The sequence below is a fragment of the Oryzias melastigma genome, linkage group LG1 (assembly GCF_002922805.2).
Source record: "Oryzias melastigma strain HK-1 linkage group LG1, ASM292280v2, whole genome shotgun sequence".
NCBI classification, from domain to species: Eukaryota; Metazoa; Chordata; class Actinopteri; order Beloniformes; family Adrianichthyidae; genus Oryzias; species Oryzias melastigma.
The window spans coordinates 503,127-522,222 of NC_050512.1; the positions used below are offsets into that span (position 1 = coordinate 503,127).

At 41.3% G+C, this 19,096-nt stretch overlaps 2 protein-coding genes across 2 annotated transcripts in view; both read left to right on the top strand.

The window, feature by feature from the left end:
• LOC112137227 (putative adhesion G protein-coupled receptor E4P) overlaps positions 1–3,538 on the top strand; it is a 30,527-nt gene extending 26,989 nt beyond the window's left edge. The window contains exon 17 of the mRNA XM_024259415.2: positions 2,420–3,538. Within this exon, the coding sequence (XP_024115183.1) occupies positions 2,420–2,461 (42 nt within the window). The 3' untranslated portion in view covers positions 2,462–3,538. The remainder of the gene's footprint in view (positions 1–2,419) is intronic.
• Positions 3,539–6,564: 3,026 nt separating this feature from the next.
• On the top strand, positions 6,565–15,454 carry LOC112137225 (long-chain fatty acid transport protein 1). The gene is made up of 14 exons (XM_024259413.2): positions 6,565–6,918; positions 6,994–7,166; positions 7,248–7,386; positions 7,454–7,709; positions 7,825–7,995; positions 8,408–8,477; positions 12,005–12,096; positions 12,437–12,546; positions 12,865–13,074; positions 13,156–13,282; positions 13,354–13,491; positions 14,660–14,824; positions 14,907–15,053; positions 15,164–15,454. The coding sequence occupies exons 2-14, from the start codon at positions 6,994–6,996 to the stop codon at positions 15,319–15,321; spliced, it is 1,956 nt and encodes a 651-aa protein (XP_024115181.1). The 5' UTR covers positions 6,565–6,918; the 3' UTR covers positions 15,322–15,454.
• Positions 15,455–19,096: the final 3,642 nt, after the last annotated feature.

A 19,096-nucleotide genomic window follows, 5' to 3' on the forward strand; every position in this document is an offset into this window, starting at 1 on the left:
TAACCAAAGACAATTTTCAAAATATAAGCTAAATATTCAAATACTTTACTCTTAAGTCAAAACTTTGAGGTCAAAATGAAGACTTTGTTGTCAAAACTTACACACACAGCAAACTCAACTCACTACACATCAAAACACCAAACATGATTTTTCAAATATAAGTTAAATCTGCAAAATTCTTGACTCTTCAGACTAAAGCTCACTTTGAGTTCAGAATGAAAACTCTGTCGTCAAAAATAAAAAACACACAGCAATCACAACATACTACACAACAAAACACTTGACAATGTTCACAAAATAGTTCATAAAGAACCCCCCCCCTCTAAAAAATGGAGTAAAACAGTATTCAGGATTTTATTTTAGTTCACATTTACAGCCCTTCACCATGTTTCTCTGTGCGGGTCAGACCAGAAGATTTCATCCACATCACTGACATTGTTCATCTTAGCCACGCCGTAAGAAAAAAAGATTTTGTTTGCCTGATCCAGACCCGACTGAAATGTCATCACAAGTCATGTCTAAGGCCTGCAACAGGTTTTGTCGAGTGTATGGTTGTCTTACCTTCCAATGCCAGACAGAAAAAGAAAATCTTCAATTGGATTAAAGAATGGAGAACTCTAACACAAATCTGGGATTAGTGTAGAACTACTGTCTGATGAGTAAACTTTAGTGAAAACTGTCACAGACAACAACAAAATCTTCTGTTGTTTTCTTGTTGAATTTCTATGTGAATGATACAGATTACAGTAACAACTTGAACTGCTGAGTTGAGGGTTGACCTTTTGACCTGCTTCCCTCATGGTCATTCCATAAACCAACATGTGGTCACTAACTATGACCTGGATCTCATCAGAACCTTGTTCTTCATCTGGGTCCAGGTCTTGGTGCACGTTTGGCTCTTGCTCTGTTATCCATCTGTTCTGTACAGCCATGTATCGCACATCGTATCATGAATCGTACCCAGTGAGTCCTGCCCTACTAGTCACGGTAGTTTCAGTAACTAGTAGGGCAGAAACATATCCAAACGGCCCAGGGCCGTAACACAGTATTTACCAGCCAATTATTATCTGCTAATAATAAGAATATGAAATGACACACAAAATGTACGTTTAGGACATTTAACTTTTAACTCTTTAAGGGCATAAAAGTCAGTTTTTGTCTACTTTTGAATTTACCTCTATTTTCAGTTTGAAAGACGACCTGCTGCTTATTTACTAACATTTTAATCAGCACAACCTCTCTTATGTAACTCTACCTTTATTTAGTCATTTTTCCATGTTATATTCACACACTAGACATGAAAACATGGAAAAACAGAAAATTCCATCTGCAAAATGGGATTCATTTTGCTGTGGAAACCCCAAAAATGTTTATCAAACTGTTTTTACAACATAGAATGAAAGTTTTAGGTGTAATTTTATACAAACAACAAGAATAAAATGTGTCAACAAACTAATCAACATGTTTTTGATGAAAATACTGAAATATCCAGGCTAAAGTGACCGACTCCTTTGGCCATATTTCTGTCGGTAGAGGACCGTCCCGAGCTCACAGCTCCATGATGGGACCGTTGTCATGTAGCTGAGCTTCAGCCCTCAGTCTGGGTTCAGCTAAAGGATTTTGAGCCACCATGAAAATCATTTTCAAAGGGCCCCTAACACAGAGGCAAATTTGCATTGGGCCTTTGTGACGGCAGTGGGCGGGACTTCCACCGGGAACTGCAAAGTTTCCACAATTTTTAGACGACGTCGGTGCTTGTTATTGTAGAAAATTCATGTCATATCGTTTTCCTTGTTGTTGGATTTCTAATAGCTGACAGCTCTGTTTGGCTCCGCCCCCCCATAGCAGGTGTGCTGCTTGCATTCCAGCCGTCAGATTGATGTTCGTTCTCTGTATTAAAATAAAAGATCAATTTTGTCCAAAAACTGCAAATAAATTCCATATTATATCTTTAATTTAATCAAATCTCCATCACAGAATATGAGAAAGTGTATTTTAGACAGTTTTATTGCTCTGATCTCACAGCTGCACAGCAGGACGCCTGAGGGTGTTGATAAATATTAACGAGTTAATTCTAATGAATTAATCGTTAACCCACTACTCTTCACAGCCCTAGTGTTGAGTTCAAAGAAAGCCAACAAACATCTTCTTACTCACCCCTGCAAACACAGCTAGGACCACACACCTGTAAGGACGCAGCAAAAATCTACAACCGACTGTTTTTTCTCCTCTCATTTTGACTTTGATCAGGTACTGAGTAATACAAAACTTCCTAAGAATATCTCATCAGCAGGTCAGCATGTGCATCATGTCGTGTCATAAAAAGACAGCTTGAATTTTCCACTTTGATGAAATGTACATCAGCATTTAAAAGTGTTATTTTATTTCAAATCATTTCCGTCTTTGTTGTTGTCTTTAGGGATCCCGGAGTGGACAGCACACAGGAGAATCTCCTATATGAAGAGCTCAAGGAGACGACTTTCACTCAGTTTGGACTGAAACTTCTATTCACTCTGTATATAATGGATGTCTTCAATTTTGTGTTTTCTCTTTGGATAGTCTTATAGAGAAAGAGCATGCATTTAAACGATTACGATGGCAACATGTGTAAGAAAAAAAGGATTCTTCTGTCTTTACGGTCAACCTGTTAATGCTGGTCATGATAGAGTTCAAATCCATGTCGTTTCTATTTTTGCATCAAAAAGGTTTTATTCTTCTTTGAGATTGTATTTTTATTATGTTATGGAACAAATGGGAAACTTGTTAAAGAATATTTTGGAGATACTGCTGTTTATTATAGTTTTTTATTTATAACTTCTGTATATCTATAAAGATTAGAGAACTTTTTCTTTTACTTTTACTTTGTGGTACCTAAAGCCTAAAATTATTGTTTTTATTTTTACATCATATAAGCTGCTGATTGCACCATCAAACTGGGACCAAGTTTATGTCTAGAAATGCATCAATGAAAGAGAGCAGCCAGCCAGTCAATTAAGTTTATGTGATATAATGTACGTGAAGCTCATTAGTGCTGACTGTGAGTCAAAAGGGAAAATCTTTTGAAAGGATTCGTGGATCCACTCTGACCACACAGTGCAGGTGTCAGTCCCTCCAGGATTTCACCATGTTGCAATTGCAACTATTAACGCAAATTCGAGCAAACTCCGCAATTTGTTGCTCACCTTGCAACTTCTACTGTGACAAAAGTCATGATATTGACGCAGCTTCGTGACTTTGTCCCTTCAGAATCCTTCCTGGGAGCCGTGCTCTTTTTTATTAACTCTCTTTAGCTCTCCGTCTTCTCTGGTGAGCCTGCACACCCACCAAGTGGGAGCGCACAGAGTGTGCACGTTTGTACGTTTGCGTAGACTTGAGAGGGCGGGGGGGGTCGTGCTGAGTGCGTGCGGGTGCAGAGCGGTCCGTCACGCGCAGATAACAACATGAAAATCTAGACCTAAGTCTGGAACTATTTCACTTTTCTTAATAATACAAAAGAAAAGTGTAAAGGAGGAGTGTCAAACTCAATCACACAAGGGACCAAAATAAAAAACACACCTTAGGTCACAGGCCGAACAGGATAAACATTAATTGAACACTCTAAAACTACATTTTAAAACTGTAACTTTTTAACATGATTCTGAATAATAAAAAGACAGGAATATTATTCCAGAATAAATCAACTTAAACCTTGAATAACTTTTAATATTTTACTCTCCGTAAAAATATCCATCCATCCATTTTCTTGACCGCTTCTTCCCTTTCGGGGTCGCGGGGTGCCGGAGCCTCTCCCGGCTACTGACGGGCGAAGGCGGGGTTCACCCTGGACAGGTCGCCAGTCTGTCTCAGGGCCTCAATCACACACATACACTCTCACATTCACACCTAGGGGCAATTTAGAGTCTCCAATTAACCTATGAAGCATGTTTTTGGACGGTGGGAGGAAGCCGGAGTCCCCGGTGAAAACCCACGCATGCACGGGGAGAACATGCAAACTCCACACAGAAAGGTCCCAGCCGGGAGTCGAACCGGGGCCTTCTCGCTGTGAGGCAAGAGCGCTAACCACTGCACCACCGTGCAGCCCTCCGTAAAAATATCTTTTGTTAAAATTATACAAGTTAGGAAAAAGAACAAGATAACATCAGGCCATTAATAACAATGAAATAAAATGATCTGGAGGGCTGGAAAGAATTCCCAGAGGGCCGGATCCGGGCCTCGACTTTGACACATGTGCTGCAGTTTTAGCAGTAAAATAATTCCATATAGAACCTCCTCCATAACAAACACCTGAGAGAAGCTCCTCCAGAACACAGCAGATCATGACTGACAGCCCAAACCAGATCAGCTGCTCAGAGTCTTCCTCTGCCAGAGGCTCAGTGATGCGTTTGAAACGGATACAGAGGAAGATTCTGTGGAGAACATGGAGTTATAGTTAATAATTAAGCCGTTTTTTGAAGAAAAAAAACATTAAAACAATTACATTTTTGTCCTAACTTTTCATGAAAGCTGCCACAGCATGACTCGTGTTAGGCCACAAGAATCCTGAATATCTGAACTCCTGGAGGGTCTGAGGTGTAACATCACAGTATGAGCTTGGTTCCCTTCAAATGAAAGGTAAACGTTTGTAGAGATAATCGCACTTTAGAATAATGTTAAACAGCGTTTGAGGATTTTTTTGTAATTCTTTGATTTGCTTAGATTTCATCTGAGATGACAGGAGGAAACGACCAGAAATGCTTCTGGACTTCCTCCAGTTTTTTATCTGGTCTTCTGTTACTTTTTGACAAAACATGTGATATTTAGTCCTCACCTGTGGCTGAGTTGAAGGGATCCTTCTTGGTTTGCAGTTGAACTGCTTTCATTTTCACTTTTAAATGGGAACCTGTAATATTTGCTCTTTAAACTGCAAACCAAATAAATGTCAGGGAGAAAACAGTTGCGCGTAATTAACAAAACCAGACCCACCCAGCTGATAAGCAGTGAGTTTCCAGTGTTTGTCAGACTTGTATTTTTGCTGTCTCCTGACACAGAAGGTGAACTTGTCTATTTGGTTGCACTTTTAGTTGTGAGGACAGCCCGTCACCGCTGACACTCAGTGATGACAGACAGTTGAGTGCCGTCTCCGTCAGCTCGTTGCTCAAATGGTTCCCACATGCTTGGATCTGCAGTAAAGATGGAAAACATCCGTACTCCTCACTGTTTTTGTTTTACCATGTGACCTTTTAAATTTCTATTTTTTTTATCTACTTTTAAGTTTGTTTATATTTGAGTGTAGCTGCACTTTTATTTCAACCACTGATGAGCTTTGATGTAACAATACTCACATAGTACACACCAACATATTTTAGTATTGTGGAACGTGCTTTTTTCTGATGGATTGTACAGATTCTGTTTCTGAATCCCTCCTGGGGTGTCGGCGGAGGCGGGGTCTACCCTGAACAGGTCGGCAGTCTTCTGCACACACCTGGGGAGCATGCAGAGCCACCAGGTCACCTATGAAGCATGTGTTTGGAGGGAGGAGGGAGAGCCGGCCCACGTGCACGAGGAGGACACGCCCACTCCACACCGAAAGGTCAAGCCGGGATCTGAACTGTACCACTTTGCAGTTTCTTATTGTAAGCTATTGTAGAGATGTTTGTGTTTGGTACTGTTTTGTTCTGAATATCAGCAAGAACATGCATTAAAGATTTGAATATTAGACGTTTATGTGTGTTTTTAAAGAATTGAGTAATATGTGGTGTTTAGGTCGAATTTTGGAAGTAAAACTAAGGTTACTGTGAAAATACACTCGAGCTTAGTTACATTTTCCAGTTTTAAGGAACTTTGTCTGTTAACTTTAATGAAAATGAGTCATTCTAAGTGTGGTTAGTAATGCTGATGATGCTACTGTATTATTCTTGATCATGTAACTATCAAAAAGGATCTTTTCAGTAAGCTTAATGTTTTCAGGTTTACTTTTCTTTACAAGAAAAAAAAGCTAAGTGTTTTCATACTATTAGACCACAGATGTCAAAGTCAAAGCCCGGGGGCCGGATTCGGCCCTCCAGATCATTTTATTTTATTGTTATTAATGACCCGATGTTATCTTGTACTCATTTCTAACTTGTATAATTTTGACAAAATACATTTTTATGGAGAGTAATATATTGGAAGTTATTTAAGGTTTAAGTTGATTTATTCTGGAATAATATTCCTGCCTTTTTATTATTCAGAATTATGTTAAAAAGTTAGTTTTAAAGTTTAAAAATTGGCATTCTGCTAGCTATTTGGACTATTTTGCTAAAGTATTTTAGGCTTTTCTGGAGTTCAGCTAATACTTTTAAAAACATGTTATCTGTTTTGTCAAACCAAATTTTTTTTTTTACGTTTTTTTAGGCTAATTTGGCATGTATCCAATACTTTAGCTGGCTATCAGCTTCAACATCTTCAGCTATTAGCTTAAGCGTTTTCACCTCAGTATCTTCAGCAACCAAATTCAGCTTACAGCATTCACACGAGCATTACTACAGGTAATCCTATATATCTAGTTCATAATTATGTTAAAAAGTTACAGTTTTAAAGTTTTAAAATGTAGTTTTAGAGTCTTCAATAAATGTTTCTCCTATTCGGCCCCCATAAGGTGTGTTTTGGATTTCGGCCCCTCGTGTGATGAGTTTGACACCCTGATATAGATGAATATGTTGATGTTCTTTTGCAAGTTTGATCTAGTTGGCCTGTAAATCTCTTTCCTCTGGGTTCAAACCTGAACGTCTCCCTCTGGAGTAACGGCGAGCCATGCCGTCTGCTCTGACGCAGAGGCGATGAGTCATAACATGCAGCGATCTTCTCTGCGAGCATTTCTCTCCTGTCAGCTGCACTGACAACATCTGCCGGGCCTCTCCGCCTCACTGACTCTCCCTTTTCCGTGGAGATCTTCCTGAGGTAAACTTTATTTTTCCACGCTGGCATTCAGATTATCTCCAATCAGCTTTGAGGTCATTTGTTGTTTCCCTGCAGATGATGAATCTGCAAAGTGGTTGCATTTTGAGCCTTGCTGTGGTGGGAGCTGCCGGGTTTCTGTACCTCCCTTGGTTCTGGAGCTTGTTGGCAGTCCTGGTACTCCTCATGGTCTGGATTGGGTCCTGGAAGAACCTTCACATTGCTCTTCACACCTTAAAGAGAGACCTAATGTGTGCACAGTCTTTGTTTGGTGCTGAAATGTCCTGATGCCTTCAGCTCTGTCTTCAAACATTTGTCCTCCTGTCTCAAAGGTGTCTGCTTGTGATTATGAGAGTGAAGTTTTCCATGTACAGCCACCAAAGAAGAAGACACACGGTTCCGTCTTTGTTCTCCCGGATGGTGAAGCTGCATCCAGATAAGCCAGCCTTGATCTATGAGGCCAGAGGGCAGGTGAGCATCACAATCACACTCGCTGAGATGAAGCTACACAGAGTGGTGTCATGTGAATGTTCCCCAGATTTGGAGCTTCAGGGATCTGCAGAGGAAATGTCACGCTGTGGCTCACTGGGCGCTGGAGCAGGGCTGGGCAGAGGGGGATGTTGTGGCCTTGTTGATGGAAAGCCAGCCTCTGGTGGTGGCTCTGTGGCTGGGTCTGGCCATGGTTGGTGTGGAGGCTGCTTTCATCAACTACAACCTCCGACAGGAGTCCCTGCTGCACTGCATCAGTGTGTCTGGGGCTCGGGCGATCGTGTTTGGAGTAGAAATGACTGAAGGTGGGAAACACCAACATTTTCAGATGAACTACACACATCGCAAAAGGCTTGAAGTTTCTGTGTTGTTGCTGAGTGGATGACAGATGTTTCCCTCTGGCTGTGGGTTGTCCTGCAGCCTTGTTCGAGGTGAGTGGGTCTCTGCGGCCCTCCGTGAGTTTATTCATCACCGAAGAGGACAGAGAAAGAACGACGGAGCTCTGCAGACTCAATCCTCAGAACGTGGTTGATCGTCTGGACCAGCTCCCCACACATCAACCCGCCTACAAGCTCAAGAAGGAATTCAATGGTAAAGCTCCATCGCCGCAGCTGTCTTATTTAAGGGTTGATTTCAACACGTCTACCCAGCGGCAAGTTTTTTCCCGCCAAAAGAAATCAAAGCAACGATCTTGTTAAATATGACTGAATTCACAGCACATGCATGGGATGCAAACACAAAATAAGTCACAGATTTACACTTTTCAAGCTTACATTCAGTCATGACTTCGTTATTAGCATTAAATAATTGAACTGCTCATTCCGTATCAGTCTGGATATCATGTTACATTCCTGTCTCAGCACTCCTCAAGTCTTTGCTTGTGCAGCCTGTGAGGTCAAAGAAATCAAGGAAACAGGTGGCACGCCACATTAATGCTGTCAATCCTCCAGCATGTGATGAAAGTCAAAAACAAATGTCCTTTTTTATCTTTCTCCTGATGCAGACAGACTTTTCTACATTTACACCTCGGGTACAACAGGAATGCCCAAGGCAGCGATAGTGGTGCACAGCCGGTGAGTTTCAGAAGAATGATTCAATCAAGACCTGATTTGATTGATCTGTTTTTAACAGATGTGTTTTTAACATAATCTTGGAGCATTTTTCTGATGATGGAGGATATGTACAAGAGAACATTTCTTAATTCAAATTGTTATGAATCAGGAGCAAATGAAAAAAGGTCATTTGAAAAAGATCGTATTTGTGATGAAAAAAAACACTCCCTGCTCCACTCCCATCTGATGCAGACAAATAGATCCATGAACGTCCTTAACTTCCTGGTCTGAGCTGGAATCTGGATCAGAACTGAACGGCTGGATAGAAACGATTTTTGTTACACCACTAATGTTAGGTAGGGGGTGTGAGGGACTGTAAGTTAGTGGGAGAGACAGATGGATGATGGGATATCAGTGGAGGGTTACTTCCGCACCAATAGTCTCGCCCACAACTCAGACTTGAATTTCTGATTAACTCCTACCACTCTGCAGAAACTATGCCCTAGAAAAAGAGATTGTTTTTTATTCCGACTAAAAACATTGTAATCAAGAATAAAAGATCACTGGAAACACTTTGACAATAGAGCAGAAGATGGTTGGAGTGGGACATCTTAACCTTAAAGCATGCAGTTTTTAAGTCACATTCATGAAGCTTCTGTAGTAAACATTAGGAACATGTTATTTGACTAATTGTTCATTTTGAAAATCATGAGAGAGAATAAATAAAGTAGAAATTGATCATTGAAAATCAAGTAAATGGTTTAGGGAGGGGTCTAGAAACTCATCAGGATTGACCTCTTAAAGGGGCCATGCCATGCTTTAGTCTTTCAGAGTAAACTATATATGATCATATATTACCTTTGGAACACTAAAAACTAATTATGAAGTATGAGTCATTTTTGTGAGCTCTTGTTATACCCAGAAGCAAAACAACTCAATCTTTTAGACTCCGCCTTTCGCTCCTTGAGCCGCCCATTTCATTGCGTCAACCGAGAGCCGTCGGCGTGTTCCTCATGAAAAAAACATCTACCTAGCTCACAAAGCTAGCTGATCACCACTAGCTTTGCAGAGAAAGTGTTAGCCTGGGGGCGGAGCAAACTCTTCCTGGAGGGGGCAGTTCTCACCTTGTGAGGTCAGCATGTGAGAACCCGCTCGTTTTCGTGGGCATGGGAGGGGCTGTAGGTTTTTACAATGAGGTTTTTAAATACCGCTTTGGGGTTCTTTTTAGTGAGGAATGAGCAGTAAAATGCACTTAAAAGATCAAAAAGTTGTTTTTTCATAGAATGGCCCCTTTAAATCTGAATGATCCATCCAAATCCAAGAAAAGTTGTCATTTTTAATGCTCTAGAGTAAATGTAAGCATGTTTCCAAAGGTCTAAGTCAGGTCAGTCTGTGGTTATTCCTGCAGTTCATTTAGCCAGAAGGCCTCTCAACTGATCTGATCTCGTTCTGCAGCAGAACGATGGCCTGCATGCTTAGTTTCTCCCTCATCAACAAGCTTCCATAGTTGCAGAGCAATGGCAGAAAGTGATTGTGTAGCCGTAAGAAAACATTTCCTGGACTTGTCTCAGCCTGTTCAGGACTAGAAGGTGCTGTAAACAGTGAGTGGTTGTCTTAAAGAGACAGGAATGCTTTGTTGGCAGCAAACAAGGCGACACGTTGATGTTCAAATCTAAAACCCAAAAGCTCTCCAATTTCTTCTTGATCATTTTTGACAAAAGCCAATGCTTCATCAATGACCATTGGATGTTGAGATTATATGAGGAGATTGTGAGATTGTAAAGCTTCAAGCTTTCATTAGGTCATTTCCTGTCCTTCAATATGGGTGAAAAATGGCTGCTTAAAATTTTAAGATTGTAGGTGTGTGCAACTATGATAAACCTTATGAATACTTCACGATACCCTTACCATGCGTACATCAATGGTGCGTTCCAGTTTGCTGACGTTTCTTGAGATGGCCGTATGAGCCTCAAGGAAATGCACTTGCCTTGAAGGATAACCAAACCCTAAATCAACTTTTTATGTCTGTTGACCTCTATAAATGCATGGGGCTTTAAAAGTGCTGTCTGTTGGTCGTGGCCACATTTAAAAAAAGTAAATTCAACTTATTTAATTTATGAAAATATAGTCTAAAACCGTCTGTATGCTGCCCCCTACAGGTTTATCAAGGTATTACAGTGGATTTGTGTAATTGGTCATCGGGTGTAGGTCCCAGAAGTTTCACATCATCATGCTCTGCAGCTCCAGTGTGAAAGCCCCGCCCAAACCCCGCCCCAGCGTTCAGGACAGGTGGAAATTTGAATATTCTTTCTGTGAATACAAAGAATCCAAGAGACTGTCTGTTTTCAAGGAATTCAATGTCAAGAGGTGCAAGAAGAGACATGCTAACTACGCCAAGCTAGCTGGAAAAGAATGGTTTATTGTTTTAAATATGCAATTCACAGTAATTTAGATAAAAATATATTTATCTGTTTTTCTGTTCTACAAGAAGAAATGAAGTTTTCCACTGCAATGACATTCCTGTTGAATAGCTTATTTACATTTAAAGGGTAACCAAACAGGGCAGTTGAAGGCTGACTCCATTCTCAGCCCAGATTTGAGAAATACCACAAAGGGGGCGGGGCTATTGGAGCCGGACTGAGTGGCAGAGGTGTATGATTGACTGTTAGGTGAGCTTTACGTAGTGTACGCTGGGTCTTCAATATGAGAGAGTGGTACCAGGCAAAGTGAGACAAGTTTCTCCACAGAACTTTCTGAGAAGGTTGAGGATTTTAACCATCCCCTTTCTCCCGAGGCCGGCTCTCATGGTCCAGAACCTCATTGTTTCCAGCTGCTGGCTCAAGACGCTGCTTTTACAATGCCTGACAGCGGGGCAGCCGGTGAAGCTGAGGGTTTGCAGGTCCGAAGGGGACTCGGGTCTGAGAGTGTTAAAATGGTGCTAGCATCATAGCTAATAAAGGCTAATGTATTAAACAAACAATACCAAGTGAAATGTTCATTAATTCCATCACCAGGACAGAGTTTGCTGGATTCAATGCCAGTAGCACTCAACCTCTGTTCCCTAACTTCCAAGTCCACTGGAAAGTTGTGTGAGCCAGAATACACCTACGACCCATGCTAACGCTAATGACCAATCGTTACCGAATCAGAAATGGGCGGGGCTTTTACACTGGAGCTGCAGAGCATGATGATGTGAAACTTCTGGGACTTACACAGATGACCAATCACACAATTCAACTGTAATTCCTTGTTTCAACCTGTAGGGATGGTTTAGAGTTCAAAGAAAGCCGAATGGTTGATCCTCACTCACAGATATTCACCTCACTAAATCTGTAAAAAGTTTGGACCTCAGTAAATGTTTCTAAATTGATTACAGAACTCGGACTTCTGGATATTTAAAACTGTTTTTTTATTTATTTTGCTTATCATTGCAAACTATTATCTGTATCAAAGTCTTGAGCACCATGAGCAGTATCTGCAGTACTGTCTCATCCACATTATTATCTTCATCATGGAAGTTTCTTGTTTCTCGTTCGTTTTCTCTGCAGGTATTTTCGAATTGCCGCCTTTGGTTTCTACTCCTTTGGAATGCAGCATAACGACATCCTCTATAACTGCCTTCCTCTTTACCATTCTGCAGGCAAGTCTGTGGAACCACGAAGAGTTACATTTTAACTTCACTCAGTTGATTTATAAGCTATAAGTGATTATTAGGATAATAATGAAACCCTCTGCCTAAAATACGTTGGTCTGTGTACAACTAAATTGTGTCAAAGTTTGACTTTGGTTAGCTAAATGTTCCTACTTGTTTGACGCATCAGTAATGGTCATATTGTGTTATCCCACATTGTTGTGGTAAATTAAGGATAAACATCGGAAAAATATACTGGAAATGACCCTGCAAATACCTAATTAGTTGTGTTTTTTCCTGTTGTGTCTCTCTGGGAAAGCTGTAAGTTTCTTCTTCTGGATGTTTACAGGCACCATCATGGGGGTGGGACAGTGTTTACTGTTTGGTCTGACTGTAGTCATCGGGAGGAAATTTTCAGCCTCTCGCTTCTGGGATCACTGTGTCATATTCAACTGTACTGTGAGTTTACTCCTGAAAGGAATCTGGCTATGGGAAGAGGCTAGTCTTCTTAAAATGGTCTCATTGAGATCTTATCTGGACCGTCCCTTCGGAAGGGCCAAGCCTAAACTTAGACTAAGGACACTTCTCAGACTGAAGATATCCATGGAAACGTTTATAATCACACAACTTTGCTCATATTTCTAGAAAACACCACAATTCTAGTAGTTATCACTTTCAGACTGGTCTCTTTTGTAAATACAGCCCAAGATTGTCAAACAGATTTACTGGAGACACTTCTGTGCACGAGTTTCATCATTCATTATGCATATCCACCAGGTGATCCAGTACATAGGTGAGATCTGCCGCTACCTGTTGGCCCAGCCAGTTCGCCCCTCCGAGTCTCAGCACAGAGTGCGGCTTGCTATAGGCAATGGGTTGCGAGCGTCTGTGTGGGAGGAGTTTGTCAAGAGATTCAAAATCAAGAGAGTCGGGGAGTTTTATGGAGCAACTGAATGCAACTGTAGCTTAATCAACATTGATGGAAAGGTGTGCTTCTACAGGATCTGTCTAAATATTAGGTTACTGGCAAACAACCCTAACAAAACTGTGATGTCCTGTTGCATCTAGGTGGGTGCATGTGGCTTCAACAGTCGCCTTCTGCCCTCCTTTTACCCCATCAGACTTGTGAGGGTGCATGAGGATCATAAAGAACTCTTGAGGGATTCACAGGGTCTCTGTGTACCCTGTTCACCAGGTTAGCACACATTCACCTGTCAATCCACAGAAAGATCCATTTACTGAATCCAGCTCTGGATGTTTTTGTAGGGGAGCCCGGGATGCTAGTGGGGCGCATCAATCCCACCGACCCCCTCAGAAGATTTGACGGCTACTGTGATCAGACCTCAACCAACCAGAAAATAGCTTACAACGTATTTGAGATGGGAGACGCAGCTTATGTCTCAGGCACAGTCTTTTTATCTCCTCTCTCTTAGTGTGGAGCTAATAATTATTCCAATTTATTTCCGTCTTTTAACTGCTGACTTAAAAGGATTACCATAAAATGTTGTTGTTGGGAGTGCTGCAGAGATTTATGCACATAATTCAAAGATCACAACAAATGGATTGGCGTACTCTGTTTGTAGTCCTTAATTGACTAGCTTAAGAGCAGTTAAAGCCACTGAAAAGAGGCTCTGCAGCAGTTGGCTAATAGTGAGGGGCAAATTCAGGGAAAGTCTTGTGGAAATTGAAGGATTTGCTTTCTTTTACAAAAGTTAAATCCCTTTGATCTGTTTTTCAAAGCGTTCCCAGTAGTCTTTCAGTAATGATGATGCCGTTTTTAGACAAAATCCAAGAACACGTCTCATTTTCTAGGACATAGTTTCTGCAGAGTGGCAGAAGTTACTTAGAAAATTCACCTCTAAGGTGTGGGCGGGGCTATTGGCGTAGAGCCCGGCTAGCGTGTCTAGAAGATAGTATCTTCCCATTGACTGCAGTCAAATGAGCCGCCGTTCACATTTCTGTGGTCAAATCAGCATCACTGGATTTTTGGTGTGAGTTTCATCCAATACTTACGGTAGCAGGACTGAGAACGCTGGACAATCTTCATTTTCTTCATTTAAAATTTACACTAGCCAGACACTGTTATCATAATCAGACAGGGGGGGGGGATTGGGGGTGGAGCTGCTCAGCTCCAAAAGCCACGCCCCCTCAGAGGAGATTTTGGAAACAGAGGCTTCAGATAAACATGAAAAAATTCTTTTCAAGACATTTAGGTTGAGGGATTTTGGTTAAAAACTTCATAATCAGAATTAAAACACTACTGGGAATGTTTTTTAAAAAAATGTCATAGGGGACGTCAAGTTTAAGGTCTATGCAGCAGCATTCAAGGTTAAAACTATGAAACTAAAAGTGAATTACAAAGACAAAAATAATTGTTTTTCTTAACTGAAAACCTGACTCACACAGAAGTCAAAAGTGAACCTGATAGTGAGGAAATATGAATAAAAGTCTTAAATTGAAATACTCAGTAAACATGTGTCTCTTGCTGCTGTAGTCTCTTGTTGTGTTTGTGCTGTTGATGTTTGCGACTACAATGAAATGTTGAGACTAACTCTGAGTGTCTGCCCGTCAGGTGATGTGCTGGTAATGGATGAATATGGCTACATTTATTTCAAGGATCGCAGCGGGGACACATTTCGATGGCGAGGGGAAAATGTGTCCACCATGGAGGTAGAAGGAGTCCTCAGCAGGCTCCTGGGTCACACTGACGTGGCTGTCTATGGAGTGTCTGTACCAGGTACAGACGAGAGAACGCCACCGAGCGAGAAGCATCACAGGGGAAGGGGGCTGAGGTCCTGTTCTCTGTTGTCTGTGAGCAGGGGTGGAGGGACGTGCTGGCATGGCTGCTTTAGCCCTCACAAGGGAGCCGATGCACCTGGACGCATTTCTAACTGCTGTACGACAGGCTCTTCCACCTTACGCCAGACCCGTCTTCCTGCGACTTGTGCCCTCTGTTGACATGACAGGTGGGACAACAGCTTAAGCATGTTTTTTAAGAAATAAAAAGAACAAGAATGAAAGAAATATGTTCTTTAAAAATCAATGATCAACTTTTTTTCCCCTCTTTTATTTCAAGATACCTTTAAAATTCAGAAGATCCGTTTGCAGAAAGAAGGATACAAGCCCAACGAAACGAGTGACAGGATCTACTTTCTGAACGGCCGCGCTGAGCGCTATGAGCCCGTTACCGAGGAGCTTTATGAAGCCATCAATGAGGGGAAAGTGTCACTATGAGACAGGAGGACTCTTGTCTCAGTATGGGCTCATCGGCTGATAGAATGTGTCGTATGACTTGTTTTAAAGGCCAGGTTTTGTGTCAGCATGTTTTTGTACTTGTTGCAATGACAATAAATTTAAATTCAACTGATATGGTTCCCACATTGTCTCTACGTTTTCCATTGATTTCCCATTTAAGACTAAAGCATTCACACTGAACGCGGCAGAGACGTCATGTTTCAATGTTAAGTCAATGTAAAGACGGGGTAAGCCTGCTATGCTAGCCAGCCGCCCGGCTTAGCAAGCTCTGCTTCTAAGGGTCTGGGAGATAAAGTGAGCGTCCCCTCCCAGCGTCCCGCTGAGCTAGCATACGCCGCAGCAAAGGCTGCCAGTTTCTGGGTAGCGGGGCTTGCTATGCTGGCCCGCCGGGGGTTGGCTGCCCGGCAGACGGAGAGCCGACCTGCTGTGCGCTGGTGCACGATCGCTATAGCTCAATGGGCTTATGTTTTTTTTATTTTCATCACGACAGAAATAAAAAGATCTTCCAGTTTTATTTTTTCCCTTTCATGATAATGCGGGACACAGATTCTTCAAACTGGACCACAGACAGACGGAAGTGCCGTTTAAAACGGTCCTTATCCCGGTGCAGCTCCTGCTGTAAACGGTGAAATTCACCGCACTGCAATCGTCTCTGGAGGACCCGGCGACGTGTTCGCCAGCGCCTCTGTACCGCTCTCCAAAGCATATAGAGCCACAATACTCGCCAACATCATCCATGTTTTCCACTGATGGGGTCAATGAATGAAGTTCTTGGGCGGCTGCTCCGCGGCAGGCGCATCAAGGCGTTGAGCCTTGACAGGTGTCAGAATAGAGGTGACGGATGTGAATTTGAAGTGCCTGCTGTGTTTGGTGTGAATGCACCATAATTAAACATTTAATGCTATGTCTGAATTCCCACCCTTATCTCTAACTACTAAAACACCATATAGTGTGGGACTATCTAGTGTCGCGGATTTGAAAAGCTATTCAGACGCCGTGGTCAATGAGACGTCATTGATTTCACAAACATTTCACAACGTTTATTTACGACTCCACTATGTTCTAATGATGAAAATGTGGATAGTTTGTTAGAAAATTACATTTAACCATGTTTTTTTTTTTTTTTTGCAAAAATTGTTCAACTGCAATGGATTGTGGTCTATATTCACTAATCTAGCGAGCATTGATGCACACTGGTTTTTCGCACAGACTTCTGGGAAAATTTTAGCGCACTCATTTTTGGAATTGGTAAATTTGGACAGCACTAGAAAATGGCGAACGCTATATCGTGAGTAGTGAAGGAATTCGGTTATAGTCTCAGTGTGCTGAAACACCTCTGATGAAGTCAGTTTGTTTTGAATGTGATTGCAGCTGATTGTTTTAGAAAGACTGTAACATTGTGTTGCTCTTTTCATTGTTAAGCTAAATCCTGGTCCTAAGAATTATTTTTAAATTCCAAGTTTTTATATGAATGTTACTTTTTAAAATAGTAATGCCCAATTTTGCTTGTTTTATTTATCTCTACAGTAAGTGCTTTGTGGTTTTCTATGAAGGAATGTTATCTAATGAGATTTTTTCCCTGAGGCCCTCCAGATGTAGAGGTTCCATGCACTGCTGACATCTTCCAGAGTTACTTTGCTTTTACAGTATCCAGAGGTGGGCAGTAACGATATAATATCTGTACTTACAGGTTTTAAATACTTTCACTTAAACTTGATGAATATTTCAAAGGCAACCAATGACTTTTCTGTACAAGGTCTAAAGTGCTCACTTCACTCTTTTTTCCTTGGGGCTTCTGTGTATCTGGATGAACACCATTCAAATACATAGTTAGATAAGCCAATTCTTCTTTAATAGTCCTTGTAAATCCCTCCTTCTTGTGGACATCCTGGAGGTTTCTTCTTTTTTTTCCTGGAATCAGGTTTTTTTAGGAGTTTTCTGGCATGTTCTAGTGCAGCCAGGATCAGGGCATCAGCGCTGCCGTTTCAAGTAGCTGGAGTGTTCTTGATAGATCTGCAGCAGAACACAGCATGCAGGGTCTTGTCTCCTCACAACGGTTCATGCATTTCCCTCTTGCTTTTTACTGCACTCCGTTGCTACTTGCAGTCTGGCTGGTAATCAAGTAGATTTAATTTTAATATATTTATTTTATTTTGTCAATGCTTAACCTTTATACTCTGGTGATGTTGCTGGCCACACCTAAATAACTTGTGCTCTTTGTTTAGAGGATAAGATGCAGAAGGGAGTTTAGGAGGCTGTGAATCCCAGAACAGTAGTCACTTTGGGTTCAACTGTCAAAACCAGAAGTAGGACACAAAATGCAGGAAGCTTGGTGGTAGAAACATAAACATTTAACAAATAAACTAAAACAAGACAAAACCCATGGAGAAATAAAAAGGGGAGAAGCAGATGATGTATGACAATGTAAAACTGAAAACCAGACACTGTTATCCACTGAAGACAATTAACAGAAATGAAAGTGACTGTAGATGAATAACATGAACCTGGAGTGAACGACAGAGGACAGAATATGACTGAAACACCAAAGGAAAATTCCAAGGGCCTCCGGTCACATGCAAGATCAATCTCTAGCTGGAAGCGGAAATTTCCTGAACTTTAGGAAACCCTTTCAAAAATTATATTTTAAAAACTTTTCAGAACTGTCAGCTTTTAAATGTGCATGAACTGTAACAGTCTAACAGTTTAGTGTGAAGATGAGCTTCAGATGGACAGAGAACATTTATTGTTTGATTTCTTTCAGGTCAATATAAATAAGTGTTCACATTTGTATAACTACCCCGTTTACCTCCGGAGAAAAAGCTGGAGAAATTATGTTTTTTCTCTGGGACAGAGATGCCACGTTTCCACTGAGTGGTCCAGACCCGACTGGATTGGGCCAGACTGGACTTTTGAGCATTTCTATAACAAAATGGACCTGTTATGCAGGACTGGCTGGTACCATTTCTGATCCCCCGTTGGTCGTAGGTCCGTAGAAAAATGGAACGGACCCATTAGGGCGGAGCTTCTGTCGTCACACGATGTAACCCAATGATTGGCGGAAAGGTTTTATGACATCAGCAAGCGTCCGACCAAACCCGACTAAAGATCCAAACCGAAAGTTTTGTCCTCTTTTCGACTCCCCCCCCCCCCCAAATCTTCATGCAAAGAATATTAAAATACTTTATTTTTACAATTCCTCATTATTTGTTGGGGACAGACATGCCGAACCCACCAATATGGAGACTATCCTCCCGTTTCTGTCTCACCCGACCCCCACGGCAGAAGAATGTCCGTTACCGATCCATGCTCATCAAAAGCACTTCAGATCGTTCTTTTTAAGCATGTATTGAAGAACATTGGAGTATTGATCAACATAAAGGAGGACTTTCTGCAAAATGTTTTTGTGTGTCTGGCTCCAGCAGGAGGAGCGACTTCTGGCTAATATTGTTCTCATATTCTCCTGCAAAATTCTTAAAGCAACAGTATAACATTTAATATTATGAATAATTTTAGCATTGGGAATGTAAGTTGTTGGAACTGTGTTTTAAAATATTACGACTTACATTAATCTTGATTCATGTTGATTTGTCTGCACCACAATAAATAGCCTCCAGTCATTTAATGCTTTGGATGTTTTCCAAGTCTATGACAAAGTGAACTCATGCTGACAATTGTTTACATAAAAAAGACAATTGTATCACTTTCACCTACACAGGTCATATACCTAAGTAGTTATCTATTAAAAAGGCATTTT